Source organism: Melitaea cinxia, chromosome 11 (genome assembly GCF_905220565.1).
Source record: "Melitaea cinxia chromosome 11, ilMelCinx1.1, whole genome shotgun sequence".
NCBI lineage: Eukaryota > Metazoa > Arthropoda > Insecta > Lepidoptera > Nymphalidae > Melitaea > Melitaea cinxia.
The window spans coordinates 2,088,078-2,107,276 of NC_059404.1; the positions used below are offsets into that span (position 1 = coordinate 2,088,078).

General features: G+C 32.2%; 1 protein-coding gene across 1 annotated transcript in view; it reads right to left on the bottom strand.

The window, feature by feature from the left end:
- LOC123657718 (organic cation/carnitine transporter 7-like) overlaps window positions 1-16,968 on the bottom strand; it is a 28,491-nt gene extending 11,523 nt beyond the window's left edge. The window contains exon 1 of the mRNA XM_045593240.1: window positions 16,887-16,968. Within this exon, the coding sequence (XP_045449196.1) occupies window positions 16,887-16,968 (82 nt within the window). The remainder of the gene's footprint in view (window positions 1-16,886) is intronic.
- Window positions 16,969-19,199: the final 2,231 nt, after the last annotated feature.

Here is a 19,199-nt window from a genome sequence, read left to right on the forward strand (position 1 = left end):
TGCCAGGGGCGCCATGGCCCCGGGCGGCACTTGAAAGGAAAACCGATTTTTATCGATTTTTAAAATTGGCAAAATAATAATTACCAATCGCGTCCGCAATGTATCACACATTAAATGCTTTAGAATTGAGAACCTCCCCCTTTTATAAAGTCGCTCAATGTACATAGTACAAATTGTGTTTGCAATGAGTGTGTTAAATTAATTTCTTAAAAAAAGTAAATTAATCGATATTCAAAACTTCCTAAAACTTATTTATCACGAGTACCTCCTTTACACTTACATGTTCATGTATGTATTACAAAGCCTATAATGTGTTGGGAAACAAGTAACAAATTGAGTTTTTTTGATCTTCCGTTTGACCTGTCTTCGGCCTGTGTATTTCAAAGCCAGCAGTCGGATAGTTATCCCACCATCGGTCGGCTTTTTAAGTTCCAAGGTGGTAATGGAACTGTGTTATCCCTTAGGTCACCTCTTACGACACCCACAGGAAGAGAGGGGGTGGCTATGTTCTTTGATGCCGTAACCACGCAGCAAAAAATTTTTTATTATTCCTGTTTAATTATATTATTTATTATTAATATAGTTTACGGTATGAACTTAGTCATTCAATTTATTTCCTGCGAGGTGTCATTTACCTGTTAACTTGCGACAACCATTCAGTAGTGCAGGTCGTCAAAAGATTCGGAGACGGTGGACGAGGGTCATTCGATTACCAGAGCTCACAGCTAACACTAGTCTACGCAGTAATTATATTTATATAAGCATTTGGATTAAATGGAATGAGTTTGTAACAAGGTATTTTCTTTAAGTTGTAAAAACTAGGTCAAGGAATATGAATAATAAATAAGTAATAAAAAAGCATGACGAAAGTATTCAGTCGTTGTCGTCTGTTTCTTATCACTCAATAAAGCACTCAAATATATACTCCTAGTTTTTATGATAAGGAGACGCCAGTTGTTTATGAATTACAAGATTTTCGCAATAATTGCTTTATCACATCATATCTATGAAGATAAAATTAATATTTTTTTTACTATAGTTAGAATTGGTATTATTTGCGTTCACGTTGATAATAGGTTAGGAGACATCCATTAATTACGTGAGCTCAGAATGAGAGGAGAAGAGAAAAATGAAATCTCACCAAATCTCATTTAAACCGAGGGAGTAAATGAGATTTGGTGAGTGTTTGAAAATCTCGCATCAACTTCCGAAAATATGAAATATTACAGATATAAAAAAAATATATTTTGAGTTCATTTTGCCCGCTGAAATAAACCTTATAGCTATTAAGTTATTTAGTTTGTGCTTTAAATTTTATTTAATTTAGATAAATGAACTATTGTATAACTGAATAGTTTATTATGTTCTGTCAATCCTTATTATATTCAGCGTCATCTCACGTAAGGAGTCTAAGCTGATCGAAATAATGAATACCCCCTTACACCGTTTTACGAATTTCGATCTGTAACATCTGTATTTTTCTATGTATTTTTTATGAGTATATTTTTTATGTGTGCAACCTCATAATTTTTTAGTGGATTGTTTTGAATCGAACTTTTTATTCGAAAGCTTGTACTTATCATGTTGTCCCATTTAAATTTGTTCGATTTTTTAAGCCTAATTATTACTTGTCGATTTTAACTAAAATTGTTTTTTTTTTTCGTTCGCAAGCTTCTTATAAAATATCAATTACGTTAAATTATGTTAACATCGCTTCAGCCTGTAATATATCACTACTGGGCATAGGCCTCTTTCTCTATGTAGGAAAAGGATCAGAGCTTAATCCACCACGCTGCTCCAATGCGGGTTGGCGGATATATTCCCTACTACGAGTAACGATCGCTATCAGAGGTGTACATGATAACAACGGGGACCGACGGTTTAATGTGTTCTCCGAGGCACGGTGGAGAGACCCACAAGGACTGCACAAATACCCAGACCACGGCAAACATCTGTATAGCCAATACAAATTAATGTTTATCATGTGCGGGGATCGAACCCGCAACCGCCAGCGCAACAGGTACAATCCATGGCTGTAACCGTTGCGCCAACGCGTCGCGCGTATGTTAACATAAATATTCTTAATTATGTTAAGACGTAGTATGTAATTGAGTTCCTGGAAATGGAACGCTATAAAAACTATTTATATTGTAATAATTGTTGTTTTAAAATGTTCTAATTGCTTTTGATACGTTTTAATTAGAATACAACGTTCTCTCTTTGTTTAAGTAACTGGTTTTAAAAAAACGTGTGTGTGTTGATATTTAAAATAATAACATAAATATACTGTTGCATACATAACTAAAATATACTGTTGTAGGTTTTATAAATTTTACACGATGAATATGTAAGCGGTTTAGCAAACATATACGCTATAATTTATAAATACATAATAAAAAAATGTATTTGCTTCCAAATGAAAGAAAAAAAAAACAAAATTTAGTTTTTATAAATTACAACGACAAGTAATACTTAAGATAGGTAGTCGAAAGTATTATCAATTAAATACGCATGATAACATAATAAGTCTGATCTCGATCAAATTTAGGTACCGTTAGACAAGAACCACCTTACGCTTAAAAAAATCGTCCAAATTCCATCCTATTCAAAACTTATGACGTAACACACATAAAATTACAGTTGAATTGAGAAACTCCTTTTTTGAAGTCATTTAAAAACCAAAATACAACAACAGTTGCGATCATGGGCGTATCCATAGTGCAAGATGGGGCATTGCCGCACCTCATATTAGTTTTATAATTTTAATTTTAGATTAGCCAAAATATACGCAAGATATTATTGAAATAATTTATATAGTATTATATAGTATGGCAAAAAAAAAAATCCCAATTGCCTTAGAAAAGCACCAACTTTCGATTAAAATAGAATAATCAAAATCGGTATCAAAAGTAAAAAGTAACGAGGAACTAACACAAATAAAAATACAGTCGAATTATCAAGTTCCTCTTTTTATTCGATCAAAGAAGAATAATCTTTGGCGCTGTCATTCGAAAGTTACGCTCGTACACACATTTTGACAATTTATTTATATATCATTGAAATGATTAAGTCATATCGGCACATTCTTGGACAAAAAAGATAAAAAACTGTATCATTACCGGTATTCAGATGAGATCTACGAACCTGTTCTTTGTTTCATGTTTATTTATTAATTGTGACTGAGTAGACCGGTAATGTTAATTTGTAGTAATATATTGTGAATCGGTAAATTACATGTTTTTGTATTATAATTTATTTAAATGATATAATATGTATTTCTTATTTATGTACGACTACAGTTATCTGACGAACCAGCACTGTATTTTTTTGACGTGACAATGTCTAATAAATCGATGATTCTGGCTGCATGCACTATAAAGAACGACTTATTGTCCCGTTACGCTCATTGTACGCTTGCGCCGCACCTATCTCTCTTCCACTCGGTTGGCCTATGCGTCCGAGGAGATGTTTTGTTATTGCTGTTGTCACGTTAAACTATCGTCCGTAAACCAACTTTACAGATAACCAATTTTTTTTCGTGAATATAATGTCCTGACAGTAAAAAAATCTTTCTAATTATATTTTAATTTTATGCGGTTATTCAGAAGTTGTGCGCGTACATGTGTGTGGTTTCGGTGATTAATTTTTAATTACATAGATATTTTGTTTTTATGTAAAGTAATTATCATTCGCAAAGAACGTATACTTTAAGATGAAATTTGCGAGTTATAAAAAGGTAGTCAGTTAAAACGAATGCTATATATTGAGATATACTCGCAGAAAGACCTGTTGAAGTTCTTATGAGCGCTTACTTGTATTTTATCAACTTTAATAATTTCTTCTTATTACAATAATCTTCTATATTGTCAATTAATCAAAAAGAGTAATTGTTCTTATTTTGCTTATTACCCTAAGTGTGTTATAGCCTACCACAGTAGATCGCTGCATCAGCATGTTTACAAATACGAGTATATTCTATTTTTTTGCAACGTGCACCTACGACCACGTCAATATTACTACGTCAATCATTGACGTCAATAGAAGTTTTCATTCGTAGCTGAAATGTGGAAGCGTCACTTTTGATACAAACATCGACCAATTGTCATTACTATAATTTAGTTATAGTTTCTTAATTTTTTTAATACATTTAAGAAATTAATTTTAAATTCAATTTGCATTTTTTCGGATCCCCCGGCTGCATCCATCGTAATTAGCGTGATCGTTTGAGAAAATACTATTTTTTTTCAAAGTCAAAAATGAAAAATTTCTTTATTCAAGTTCTCCAAAATGGATTTCGAGTTATCATTCATCAGAGTTCATCTAAACAGTCTAGCTATTTATTTATATTAATATCAAGCTACCACCGCTTCGGAACGTAGAGTCTGCAGAGAAAAAACGTCATGAAACTACGCAGTTACTCTTTAAAAAAAAAAACTGCGTCCTCGTCACCGAAACACAAAAATACTTATAATTGTGTTTGCTAGCAAACGAAAAAAAAAAACCAACTTCTATGACATAGACCAGTAATTCAAAGTAGGTAGACGAAAAAATAGTTAAGTAAATACACAGCATTAGAGATAACTCAGGAATCTCTCGTCTGAATCAAAATAATAGGATTAACGTTTCAAGCATCAGTTTTCAGTTAAAAAAATGTTATCGAAATCGGTCTACCCAGTAAAATAAGTTATGAAGCCATAAGGTACCTAGATCGACGAAAAAATAGCCAAGTAAATACGCGTTATTATGGATAACTCAAAATGTACTTGTCAATCTCAATTTAATGTAAATGGGATCACGTGACATGCACCACCTTTCCATTAAACAAATCATCGAAATCGATCCATCGAGTCAAAAGTTCGGAGGTAACATACATTAAAAAAAAAAAAAAAAAAAAAAAAAAAATAGAGACATTCGAATTGAGAATCTTCTTCTTTTTAAACGGTTTTATTTAGCTCACCCCGTTTGTTTTATTTATTTTTCATTATTTATTCTTGGGTCAAATTTAGTAATTCGAATTTCACCCTCTTCCTGTCAACCGATTAATCTGAAATTTTGTATACACTTTGGATTTTGGTGACAATACAATTATGTTTATTCATTATCATTATAAATTCAAGATGGCCGCCGCTACAAAATGGCGGATAATTTATGTTTTATTAATCCCATCAATATGGGTATCAAATGAAAGGGCTCAACAAGCAGAATACAATATACTATAAAAAATTGAAATACAAGATGGCGGCCGCTACAAAATGGCGGATAACGTAGGTTTTATCGATCCCATCAATATGGGTATCAAATGAAAGTGCTCAACCAGTATAATCAATGTACTATATAAAATTAAAATCCAAGATGGCGGCCTCTACAAAATGGCGGATAACTTAGGTTTTATCAATCCCATCAACATGGGTATCAAATGAAAGGTCTCAACAAGTAGAATACAATTTACTATGCAAAATTGAAATCTAAGCTGGCCGTCGCTACCAAATGTCCGATAACAATTTTTTATCAGTCCCACCAATATGGGTATCAAATAAAAGGGCTTGACAAGAAGAATACAGTGCACTATACAACCTCAATATTTAAGATGGGCCTTGCAATAATGAAGCACTAAATGAATTAAACAGAATGCGAAATAAAAACTAAAAACTAGAAAATAAAAATAGGTAAAAAAACTTTTTAAGTTAAACGGTTTTATGTTAAACATACATTGCAATGTTTAAGATAAATGTACTAAAAACCAAAAAATAATAAAATAGATACAGTCGTGGGAATTATAAACATATGCATAGACTAGACTAAAATAAAACCGTGGGGCACGTCAATTGTCTACAAATTATCGACTTAATGTGCGATAGAAGAATCGTTTAATTCGTCGTTAAAATAGGCAGTTGGCCCGCAGACGATGAGGAAATTACTTACTATTTTCTTGCTCATGGAAATTCCAATAGTTATACACTCCATGTAAATAAAAGAGATGTTTCAACTAGTTTATCGTTGGACAATCACACTGCTGGCTGGCGAGGAATCGTTTCACTGCTCGTAGTTTGTCTTTAATCGACAAAACATATGATAAAAGTACTACTCGCTCACCACTATGAAACCCTAAAACTCGCTTATAATCGAGCTTGCTAGCTTGTTTCCGCATTCTAGCCCTACTTATCACACGTCCATCGTTGTCGGTTGAACAACTGCCTAATTATAGTGTAACATTACAAAACAAACATTTTAATCAACGATTGTAGACAATTGACGTGCCCCACGGTTTTATTTTAGTCTAGTCTATGCATATGTTTATAATTCCCACGACTGTATCTATTTTATTATTTTTTGGTTTTTAGTACATTTATCTTAAACATTGCAATGTATGTTTAACATAAAACCGTTTAACTTAAAAAGTTTTTTTACCTATTTTTATTTTGAATTCACTTAAAAACTTAAGAGCAATGCTGTATGGTTGTGTGTGATCCTTCTAAATTGAAGGCCCAGTTGGACTTTTAATAAGATTTTTATGTGGTTTAATACTTGTTGCTAGTAACTTGAAAGAGCGATATCGTCATTGAATGCAATTGATTGTCTTGCTGTGAATGAAATTTTGTTAACACGTAGTTTTAAAAATAACAAACTCAAATGCTATTTCAGGTGCTATTTGCGTTGACAAAGGTCCCAATAATATTTTTTTCTCAAATATCTTCCATGTACAGACAGCAATCCGTTACATTTTTATTATATGTATTGATAATTAAATATTTTAAAAATGAGTGTTACCGGTCTTTAAAGGTCGGGTAGATTTTTTGTTTGGTAGATGTCTTACGTAATTTAGATAATATGAATTACGAAGAACATTTTTTTACCGACTTAAAATAGTATCTCCCCTGTATTCATCGTAAAAATAAAACAAATCGTTTCTTTAAAATATACTGTACTGTGTGGCTACGGTACTAAAGAATATGGCCACCCCCTCTCTTCCCGTGGGTGTCGTAAGAGGCGACTGAGGGATAACACGGTTTCGCTACCACCTTGGAACTTAAAAAGCTGACCGGTGGCGGGATAACCATCCAACTGCTGGCTTTGAAATACACAGGCCGAAGACGGGCAGCAGCGTCTTCGGTGCGACAAAGCCAGCCCTGCGGTCACCAACCCGCCTGCGCAGCGTGGTGACTATGGGCAACACACATGAGTTCACACATTTTTGGCGCGAACTTGTGGAGGCCTATGTCCAGCAGTGGACTGTATAGGCTGTAATGATGAAATGACCAGGCGTTATTGTTTAAATTTATTTAGGAGCAACAGACGAGTCAAGACAAAGATGCGTGACGAACCCAAGGGGGTCTAGATAAGTTATCAGAGCTCAGATTACGTAAATCAATCATTATTAATAGCTTAATTACGTTATCTCGGGCCGCATTAATGATATCAACAAATGTCGTCCTATAACCCTAATGCTCTATTTATTTTTTAGCCGACTTAGAAACAGAAGTGTGTCATGGATTTGATTAAGTCATTATCAGTTGTCGATACATAACATACCTACTCGTATGCCGTATTTAGCAGATATATTAGATAGGGTATAGCGGGAAAGGTCCTGGTCAATATCCTGGAGCAGCCCGACTGGGGAAGTACCCCAACCTTACAGAATATCACAGCTGAATAAAGCTGCTCTCAAGCTGGGTTGTGTTTCTGTGGAAAGTAAGGTAACCAGAGCTTCTGGGGTAGTTAGGGGTTGGGTCGGCAACGCAATGCGTCTAGTGTTGCAGATGTCTATAAGCGACAGTAATCGCTTAGCATCGGGTGATCCGCATGTTTGTTTGTCGACCTAACTTATATAAACAAAGTTTATAACTGTTTCAATTATTCGATTTTAACTCAGTTCGTATTCGGGAACGGTAAGTTTTCCTTGTTAACCTTTAAAGTTAAAACACGAATACTTTGACGGACGTAACTATAATTATTTTGCTTATTTTACATATTAGATTGGAATACAAATATAAAATAATCAGCACCGAAATAGACATTCGAAATTTTATTACGTTTAATTTGCATTTTGTGCTGTTATACATATATATAATTTTTTTAAACTTTTTTTTTAATGATTGTTACCGGTCTTGTTAAGGTCAGGTAGTTTTTAACCGACTTCCAAAAAAGGAGGAGGTTCTCAATTCGACTGTATTTTTTTTTTTTTTTTTTTTTTTTTTTTTTTTTTTTTTTTTTTTTTTTTTATGTATGTTACATCAGAACTTTTGACCAGGTAGACCGATTTCGACAAATTTTGTTTTAATCGAAAGGTGGTGTGTGCCGATTGGTCCCATTTAAATTTATTTGAAATCTAACAACTACTTTTCGAATTATATCTAATAATGCGTTTTTACTTGACGCTTTTTTCGTCGACCTACGTTGTATTATACCACATAACTTTCTACTGGGTGTACCGATTTTGATAATTCTTTTTTTGTTGGAAAGGGGATATCCCTAGTTTGGTACCATGATAAGAAAACCAGGATCTGATGATGGGATCCCAGAGAAATCGAGGGAAACTCTTGAAAATCCGCAATAACTTTTTACTGGGTGTATCGATTTTGATAATTTTTACTTTAATCGAAAGCTGGTGTTTATCATGTGGTCACATATAAATTTTATCGAGATCTGATAACTACTTTTTGATTAATCTTTGATAACGCGTATATACTTGACATTATTTTCGTCACCTTACGTTGTATTATACCTCATAACTTTTTACTGGGTGCACCGATTTTGACGTTTCTTATATAAATTAAAAGCTACTATTCGTCACGTGGTCCCATTCAAATTTAATTGAGATTTGATTAGTAATTTGTGAGTTATATCTAATATTGCGTATTTACTTGACGGTTTTTTCGTCACCCTACGTTGTATTATACGTTATATCTTTTTACTGGGTGCACTGATTTTGATCTTTTTTGTATAAATCAAAAGCTAATACTTGTCATATCGTCCGTTTTAAATATGATTGAGATATAATGAGCAATTTTTGAGTAATCTTTGATGACACGTATTTACATGACGATGTTAAGACGACTGCGGTCATGTTCAATACTGTGCCACAACGCCATCTATCAAAATTTTATGAAATTACGTCGTTCACTATCGATCAAATTACAATATTCCACTAGAGTAGAGAGTAGCAGTTTATTCGTTATAAATATATTTGAGCTTTTAATTTTTGAGTTATCGCTAATACTGGGTATTTACTTGGCTATTTTACGTCGACCAACGTTATATTAACCTCATTACTATTTTACTGGGTGGACCGATATCGATGATTCTTTTTTTAATCGATAGGTGGTGCTTGTCATGTGGTCCCATTTAAATATAATTGAGATTTGACTCGAACTTTTTGAGCTATATCTGATATGGCGTATTTACTTGACTGTTTTTGGAGTTTTCTCCTTAAGAATCGATTTTCATTTAAGGCCCCGGAATGAAAAAATTGAACAGTAAAATCTACTGAACGAATGACCTTGTTAGAGATGGCGTTCAGACGTTTTCTAATAACGCAATTAGGTTCCGATAGATGGCGTTATAGATTCATTTATTTACAATTTGATATAGTAATAATATATTTCTTAGACTAGTAAGCCTTTTTGTGCCTATTTAGACAGTTGATCTGAAGGGGTAAACTCCAGTCGTGCATCGGAGCTGTGTGAAAACATGAACAGTACATATTTTTAATAAAAAAGACATAAACCGTAATTCAATATAAATCCGCTTCAACTAAAAAACCCGCCGTAATAAGTGATGTCAGCGCTTCGCGCGAATCGACGACGGGCCTTTTATGAAATTTCTGCCTACAATCGCTAACAAAATGTTAGAAATAACAGTAGAACATTAAATAATTGTACAATTTTATAATGTCGCGTTATATGGAATACGAACAAAGTATTACTATTTTTTCGTCGATCTACGTTGTATTACTCTTCGATGTAATTGAAGTCGGTTTTTTTTTCGTTTGCGAGCAAACACAATTATTTTGTTCGTAAGTTGGACTGAAAGATCGTTGATTAAAATTTTTAATGTCTTTTTTCGTTTATTTTGGTATTTACGTCATCAAATCATTGATGTCATGATTGATGCCTACTATTTCGATAGCCATTAAATTCCATTAACATGTAATCTAGACCGTATGGATCAATCTCTGTTGTGTCTTCTCCACCCTACGTGATATTGACTAAAATAATTTTGGCACTCGTAAAAATCTGTACAACTAAGATTGTAATGTGCTTTGTAAATTATGTGAAATCAGACTAGGCTGTATGGATTATAGTCCTTTATCTTTCCCTATAGGGGATAAATTTTAAAACAACAACAACAAGCAGCAGCGTTTTCGGTGCGACAAAGCCAGCCCTGCGGTCACTAACCCGGCTGGCCAGGGTGATGACTATGGGCAACACATATGAGATGACGTAATTTTTGGCGCGAACTTGTGGAGGCCTATGTCCAGTAGTGGACTGCGGTAGGCTGAAGTGATGATGAAGTGATGAACAACAACAACAACCTTTACGACTAACAAGTAATCTACGTGACGTTGGCGAAATCAACCGTGCCCCACTGACACAATTGAAAGCCATAAAACAAATCAATCAATTAATCAAACGACAAGTAATAGATTGTTTGACTTATTTCTTTAATTTAGGAGTTAGCAGAACTATTTGCATTTGTGTACGAAAATAATTTGTGAAAAAGGTTTTGTTGACGGATGTTGAATGTTAAAAAATATTAAAAAATAAAAAACATGAAATGAGGTTTGATTATTTTCTGATATAAAAAGTTGTATATGTGTGGAAACGCCACAATAAGTTTCCATTGATTCTAATGCAACTCAAACCTATACAAACGAAGACATTTTTGATTTTGATTCGATTTTTCGTTTATTTTTAATTACGATGTTCTGTAGTAATCATTAAAAGATAAGATATTTCGTACTTAGTAATAAAGTTTCCACTGTACGATTAAATAGGCTTTATTAGATAATCTTATACCTATAACCTGGGGACCAACGAATTTGTATCACTGATTGTATCTGGGAAAATTTACCGCGATCGTCATTTTTAAATTTGGATAAGTCCTATATACGCCATGAAAGTGGAGAAAGGAACCACAGAGTACCATAGAAATAAACAATAAACAAACGCCTTACTTTCAACGCCCCCCAGTAGGATGATCTTCTGTGAAGGGGGCCCGGAAATACACACACAATACACAAGCACAAACGCCTAGATCACGGCAAACATCTGTATGGCCAATACAAATGTTGACCATGTACGGAGATTGAATCCATAACTGCCAGCAACATACAAACAGAATGCCAGACAATCATCCACACATCATTATAAGTAAAAACCAATCGGTGAAATGTATGCGCGTATAATTTCCACACGAAATTGGATAAATCTGTAATTTTCTTGTGAGATCCGTACTAATCATTATTATTATAAAGTAATAATGACTACTTATACTAAAGTGACTTATTTTGTGATGTATGAACAAAATGTCAATCGAAAGTCACATTACGCTAAGTATAATTTAATGAATAATGTCACATAACTGCTCAGGTCTTACTGCTTTCTTACTTAACTGCTTTCTTCTCATCAATTTATAATGTAACAATTTTAATAAATACTAGGTGTACCCACGACTTCGTTCGCGTCTAATAGTGATTTTGGACAGCATTTTTTGGATATATCTTTTGGTTTATTTTGGATTATAAGCACCGTTGTTTGGGTATTTACATGTTCAACGTGGGTCTTTAAATTGGCATAACTTTTTTATTTATGAACCGATTGACGTGAAACAAACACCAAATGTTAAGTGAAGCTTAGCACAATATATTATCGAAAACTACATCTAAGCTGGATAAGCCGTTTCTGAGATTAACGTGCACAAAAATATTACATTTTCATTTTTATTATATGTATGATGATGATATAAGAACGATATGATAAACAACTATAAGTAATAATAGCGATAAAGAAAGGTGTTTGTTGAAATTTAAAAATTAAAGTAATTAGTTTTAGTTATTAGTTTTGTTACGATTTAAGCGTGTCATGTTTTACGGACACACGCTACATTTATTTATTTTATTTTGTTTATTCACACTTTCGCACACTAATACAAGGTTTTAACAGCATAACAAATGAAATATAAAAATAAAATTTGCATCAGCTGCAACAGGCGGCCTTATCGCTAACACAGCGATCTCTTCCAGGCAACCTTTGGGCAGAGGACTAAATAAGAAGTGTGGGATGGGGCGCAAAAATGTTATGTAACATACACATGAACATGTTATAGTCACAAACGTACATGTACACCAAATACATTTACTTACATATACATACATTCAGATATATACATATACATATACATATACACATACATACACATACATATACATACATATACACATACATACATAAATACATATATATCAATAATAGTAAAAAAAACCCGATAAATTACTTATTTATTATTACTTATTTATTATATATCACTTATCATTTACTACTGGCGAACAACCAGTCTTAGGCGTTGCGTTTATTAGGGAATTATGACTAGCTGACCCGCAAAAGTTGTTTTGCCATATATGTTATTAAACCCCTTAATCTCCCTCCCCCTTATAAATTAGGGGTATGACAAATAGATGTTAGCTGATTTTCAGACCAATATGCACACAAAATTTCATACAAATCGGTCCAGCCATTTCGGAGGAGTACGGTAATTAACATTATGACACGAGAATTTTATGTATAAGACTAGCTGACCCCGCATACGTTGTTTTGCCATATATTTTATAAACCCCCATTATATCTTAGGGGTATGAAAAATAGATGTTGCCCGATTCTCAGACCTACCCGATATGCACAAAAAATTCATTAAAATCGGTCGAGCTGTTTCGGATTGGTATGATAACTAATATTGTGACACGAGAATTTTTATGTAAGATATTCAATATTCTCATAGGTGACCGCACGGTTTCACCTGTACTGTCGCTTACTGCCGTTCAGTGACGCATGTTTCCGCTGTACGTACTTTTTCGAATACTATAATTTCAACTTTACGTTATTTATCTATTATTTAAAGAACTGTATTATAAATGGAAATTTTTTTAATCTTTAATATTATAAAGATAAGATAAAAAATGTTGGCTTAGAAAGTAGACAATTCAATTTATTAACTGTAAACAACTCGATTTGTAAACACGGAAGTAAAAATGTTCAGCTAAAATATAATAAAAATGAGAAAAATTAATTCCAAATAGGCAGACATTGAAGCTACTTTTCCTGTCATTTGTTTCAAGGAGTCAATTAATCGACATTGTAAAATGGTAAAATTATAATAATGTATAATTTAATAAATACTAATACAATTATAATTAGCCACCTTCATTCAATTATCTTATTATCCAAGATATACATTTTGTAATTTTTTTTAAATTCTTTTATTAATCTCAATTAAATATACATTTAATTTTATAATTATTTATATTATTGCCCCTAAAATTGTATAATGAATAAAATAGAACTGACCAAGTTTATTTTTATATTTTAACCCCTTCTACATTTACATACAGTAAATTATATATTCAACACCTTTTAACGGAGGTAGAGTCTAGCAGCAAATATTCTGCTCGAAATATGGAGCAGCCCGACTGGGGAAGACCTTGACCTGATGAACGTGAAAAATCGTTCGAATTCGTCGAGAATTAATTAAAAATAGTTTTTGTTATATTAAGCGCTTTTATACATCACAATAAATAAAATTTATGAAACGATTACAAGTACAAGGTTCTACAGGTTCTCCGAAGCGTAATCAGAGTTATAAAAGTACAACCTGTTGCCCGTGACTCCGCATGGAAATAATAAACTTATCTCCTATAGGAACCTCAGAGTAAGTGTTATTTTATTATATTTTAGTTATATATTAATTTTTTCAGAGTTTTTCAAACAACAACTGTTGAGTTTGTTGTCAATTCTTCTCAACAGAATTTCCGAATCCGTGGTAGCTTCAAGTAAACCATAAATAGTAAAGGAATATTATATGCTTTGTAGCATGTCAATTTTACAAAGTGTTTTTGAAGGCTACACGTATAAATAAATTTTTATTCGATTGAAATATGTATATTTTTATATTGCATTCGTCGTTTTCTCATATACATATTCCACACCATTCAACTATGCCCAAACAACTTCGAGATGATGACTGATAAGGAGGAATCGGGTTTGCTGGGCGGCGTTTGGTAGACTTCGTCGAGTCGTCACTTCAAAGATTCCGCAATGCTTGAAGACGAAAGTCTTCAAGCAATTCATTCTGCCTGATTTAACTTACGGTGTTGAGACGTGGATATTGATGAATGGACTAATCCATAAGCTTAAAGTCACTCAAAGTGTATTGGAGCGCGCTCTGCTTGGGATCTTTCTCAAAGAAGAATCTCAGAAATGAGACTATCCGCGAGAGAACGAAAGTAACTGACATAGCCCACAGAATTAGCAAGTTGGTGTGGCAGTGGGCTGGTCATCTGTGTCGCAGGACCGATGACCGCCGGAGCAGATGTGTCCTGGAGTAGAAGCGGCGTGTTGGCTTCGCAGTATTAGACGTCCTCTGTCCCGCTGGACCGAATGGCTTCGTAAGATTGCCGGTGGAGGCTGGATGAGTTTGCGGAAAACCGAGATGTTTGGCGCGAACTTGGGGAGGCCTATGTTCAGCAGTGGACTGCGATGGGTTGAAGTATTTTTCATATTCTAATCTATAATTATCTTCTTATAAGACTATAGTAATTTTTTATTAAAATCAGCTTTCGATATTCAAAAAACAGTTCGTTTAACACATTGAAATTGAATGGCTCATTTCGCAAAACGAATCGCATTTCGAGTTAATAATCCTGGCTTAAGCTTGCTTCAAGGATAAAATCCTCATACATTCTTGACCTATCTCACTTATGTGGTATAACAGCTTCGTCTAGGTCCCTAGACTCTAGAGCAATGAACTTGGACTTGTTTTACTAGTTTACTTAGAACTGTCACGTGACTTTGTCTTCATATACTTCACTATAATTATATGACCAACTTGAAGGGATTTTGAATTTATCGGTAGGTTGAATAAAGTTTTCCTTACCATAGTTATAGTAGGTATTACTGATATTTTAGTTTATTATGATTCGACTAGCATTAAATTGTTTATATATGTTAAAACATTTACGTTGGCGCAGTTTGTAGTGGCCCTTCGTGGTTCGATTCCTGCTTCAGGCTGGGTGTAAAATTTGAATTTTTTATAGAAGTATTATTTCTATATATATATATATATATATATATATATATATATATATATATATATATATAAGTTGTAAGCTATCCTATATTTAGCATAGGAGCAGAGGACCGTGTATATGTGTGTTATTAATATTTTTATAAGACGTTAAATCTCTTTTTAAACTTGTACGTACCTACATGCAAGCTAGGCCTAGTTCAGGTACTAGAACGCATAGAACAAATAAGAATGTGTTAACTCATCTAACAGGATATTGAAGACGCACGTAAGCGATTTAATGCTACATGATTTTTTGTTTATTACTTTTACTTCTACTAACTACCATATTTTTTTTATTTTCTTCTATATAATCTGTCTTAACTATAGCAAAAAAAAAATATAATAAATTTAGTACAGTCGTTCGGCCATGTGCCGTATAGAACTTTCAATTATTCATTTTTAAATACATATATTTTAAGTGAAACTGGACTGATTTTATACCCTTGATGTAAGCCTCTTAAATTATTCATTAAGCTTAATATGTCCTCTGCGTGAGAGATTTGCTGATTGTAAATCCATTTCTGTTGACGCGTCATCAATTTAATCAAAATTATAAAATCAATTTTTTTATTGTTCAAAGAAACGAAAAGCATATTTAAAAGACGAAAACGAAATTTTATTAAGCATAATTTTTTTTAAATATTTACTAGATAAACAAGGTCCCTTGTAACGATATATTCCAAATAATGGTAATGATATAGTAATTATATCATTCTTTGGTTAATTAATTATAGTTAACGTAAAGTTAGCACCAATACCGACAAAAACAGAATGTAATTAAAATAATAATAGCGCGAATGAAAATAAATTTATAATTTTATTATATTTGTTAAAACGCTTCTAGAAAAATAATAAAACGAAATATTAGATAAATGTTTTTGTTACATTCAGATTCAGTGATATTATAATTCTGTTTGCTCGCAAACGAAAATTAACCGATTCCATTTTTAACAAGTAATACAAAGTAGATAAGACGAAAAAATCGTCGAGTAAATACGCATTATTACAGATAGCTCATAAAGTAAGATCTGGATCAAATTTAAATTAAATCACGTAAAAAATATCAGCTTTCGATTAAAAAGAGAATTATCAAAATCGGTTCACCCAGTAAAAAGTTATGAGATACAACGTATATCGATGAAAAAAATAGTCAAGTAAATACGCATTTGTATAGATAACTTAAAAAGTACTTATCAGATCACAAAAATTTTATTTTAAAATTTAAAAGGGACCACATGACAAGTGCGCCACCTTTCGATTAAAAAGATTCGTCGAAATCGCTCGCTATTTTTAAATATAAAAATTTATTTTTTTTGTAAATATTTTTCAATAATTTTTTGTCCAGAAACATAAATATATAAATACAATCAAATCTATAACATAAATATATTATCATATTGCAAATATTTTCTTTAGCATGATCCCAAGCTATGATAGCTAACAAAAAACTAGTTACTGTTGCGATAACACAGAAGAAAATCAGAATTAACACATTAAGATTGACGTACATAGAACAGCGTTGCAGAAAAATATAATAAAAAAAAACTTACCAGTAATTAACATCGCCTCATCCAAACTCACAAGCGAAAGGTCACTTTTAGCGCCTTTATCGACTTTTCCCTTCACAACCATGTTGACAGTCTATAACAAAATATTTTTATATTACACACTTTTTAATGAAAAAAAAAAAAACGATGATTAAAAAACTATTTTGAATTAGGAACGCTTTTTTGTTCGAGAAACTACCTTATTTTACAGACCGAGTATTACAAGAAACAATCATACAACAACTAGCCACAAAATCTATTTACAAAAAAAGTTAACAAAAAAAAAAAATGTCCATAATTATCAACAACTGTAACAGACAAAAATAATTTTTATGGCGAATGGTATAATTTTATTTAATCGATTACTAAAATAAAAAAGCAATAGTATTTATTTTACACTAGAAATTATATTTATTATAAATATTTAATAATATTTAAACTCACATAGAGTTTCATAATTTATTATACACTTAATTCACTTATGTAGAATTCTAATGCCGTGGTCACACAAGCGTCTACGATAACAAGCATCAACTAAATGATGAATCAAACAACTAACAGGGTAAATTATTACCTAAACGATATCTTAGAGATGATACTGTTTTCATACCTTTGTGCATTATTACAATCGCGTGATTACCGTTACAACTTTTCCTTTTTTAACCGACTTCCAAAAAAGGAGGAGGTTCTCAATTCGACTGTATTTTTTTTTATGTATGTTACATCAGAACTTTTGACTGGGTAGACCGATTTCGACAAATTTTATTTTAATCGAAAGGTGGTGTGTGCCAATTGGTCCCATTTAAATTTATTTGAGATCTAACAACTACTTTTCGAGTTATATCTAATAATGCGTTTTTACTTGACGCTTTTTTCGTCGACCTACGTTGTATTATACCGCATAACTTTCTACTGGATGTACCGATTTTGATAATTCTTTTTTGGTTGGAAAGGGGATATCACTAGTTTGGTATCGTGATAAGGAAACCAGGATCTGATGATGGGATTCCAGAGAAATCGAGGAAAACTCTCGAAAATCCGCAATAACTTTTTACTGGGGTACCGATTTTGATAATTTTTAATTTAACCAAAAGCTGATGTTTATCATGTGGCCACATATAAATTTTATCGAGATCTGATAACTACTTTTTGAGTAATCTTTGATAACGCGTAGTTACTTGACTATTTTTTCGTCGATCTACGTTGTACTACTCGTCGGTGTAATAGAAGTCGGTTTTTTTTTCGTTTGTGAGCAAACACAATTATGATTTTTATTATATTATTTTTTAGATTGAAATCAAACCTCTTTCGTAAATTATAATATGTCTATATTTTGTATTACTTTTTTTGTTACAAAACAATGATAAAGCCTAATAGACAGTTTCTATTCAATTCCTGCTACTCATATTATTCGTTAATAAAATAAATTTTATTTATTTACTACAGATAATCAAGAACGACATCAAAAGTAAAAGGTTATCAATTCTTCAGCTATTTTTTTTAATGTTTCTTTTTCATTCTCACAACATTTTACTGGTTTGTCCGTTTTTTATGACTATTAACTAAGAACTGGTGCTTGTCATGTATACCACATGATGAATTGAAATTTGATCGAGATCTGACAAATATTTTTTGAGTTATCCCTAATAATGCGTATTTATTTGACTTTTTACCGACACCTACGTCGTTTTATTGGTCGATTTAACTGAAGTTGGTTTTATTTTCGTGTCCAAGCTAACACAATTATTTATTTATTTGAATTAATTTTTTTATTGAAGTTTCTTGTAGTTTTTTTTTACATACTACTTGTTTAATGATAACTTTCCGATTTGTGCTTGGAATTCTAAAACTGCTTTGAAAGTCATTTTTATATACATATATGTAACACACTATTTGTGAAAACTTGTAATTGGCCGTAACTTAAATTGTTTTGTCATTGTTTTTATTTTATAATTATAATTTAGCCGCAAGTTTTCGAAATTTAAAAATAAAATAAAATATGCAATATGCAAGATAATTTAAATTAACAATTGACTTTGACATTGACTTGACTTGATTCTTTAAAGTTGCAATTCTTTTATGCAAATTTACACTAGTCAAGAAGAGCTAGCAAGTTCGACGGGATAATATGTTGATAAATTAACTAATTTTTAAAAGAAAGCTCATAAATTATATTTTACAAGTTATTTAGCTAACTTCATTAGAGAAAAATAATACTTGTAATACATAGTATAAAATAATGTCGCTTTCGCTTCCCGCACTCTGTATCAAAGGATTAATGATGATGCGGTTTTTTTAGTATATCGATTGATTCCA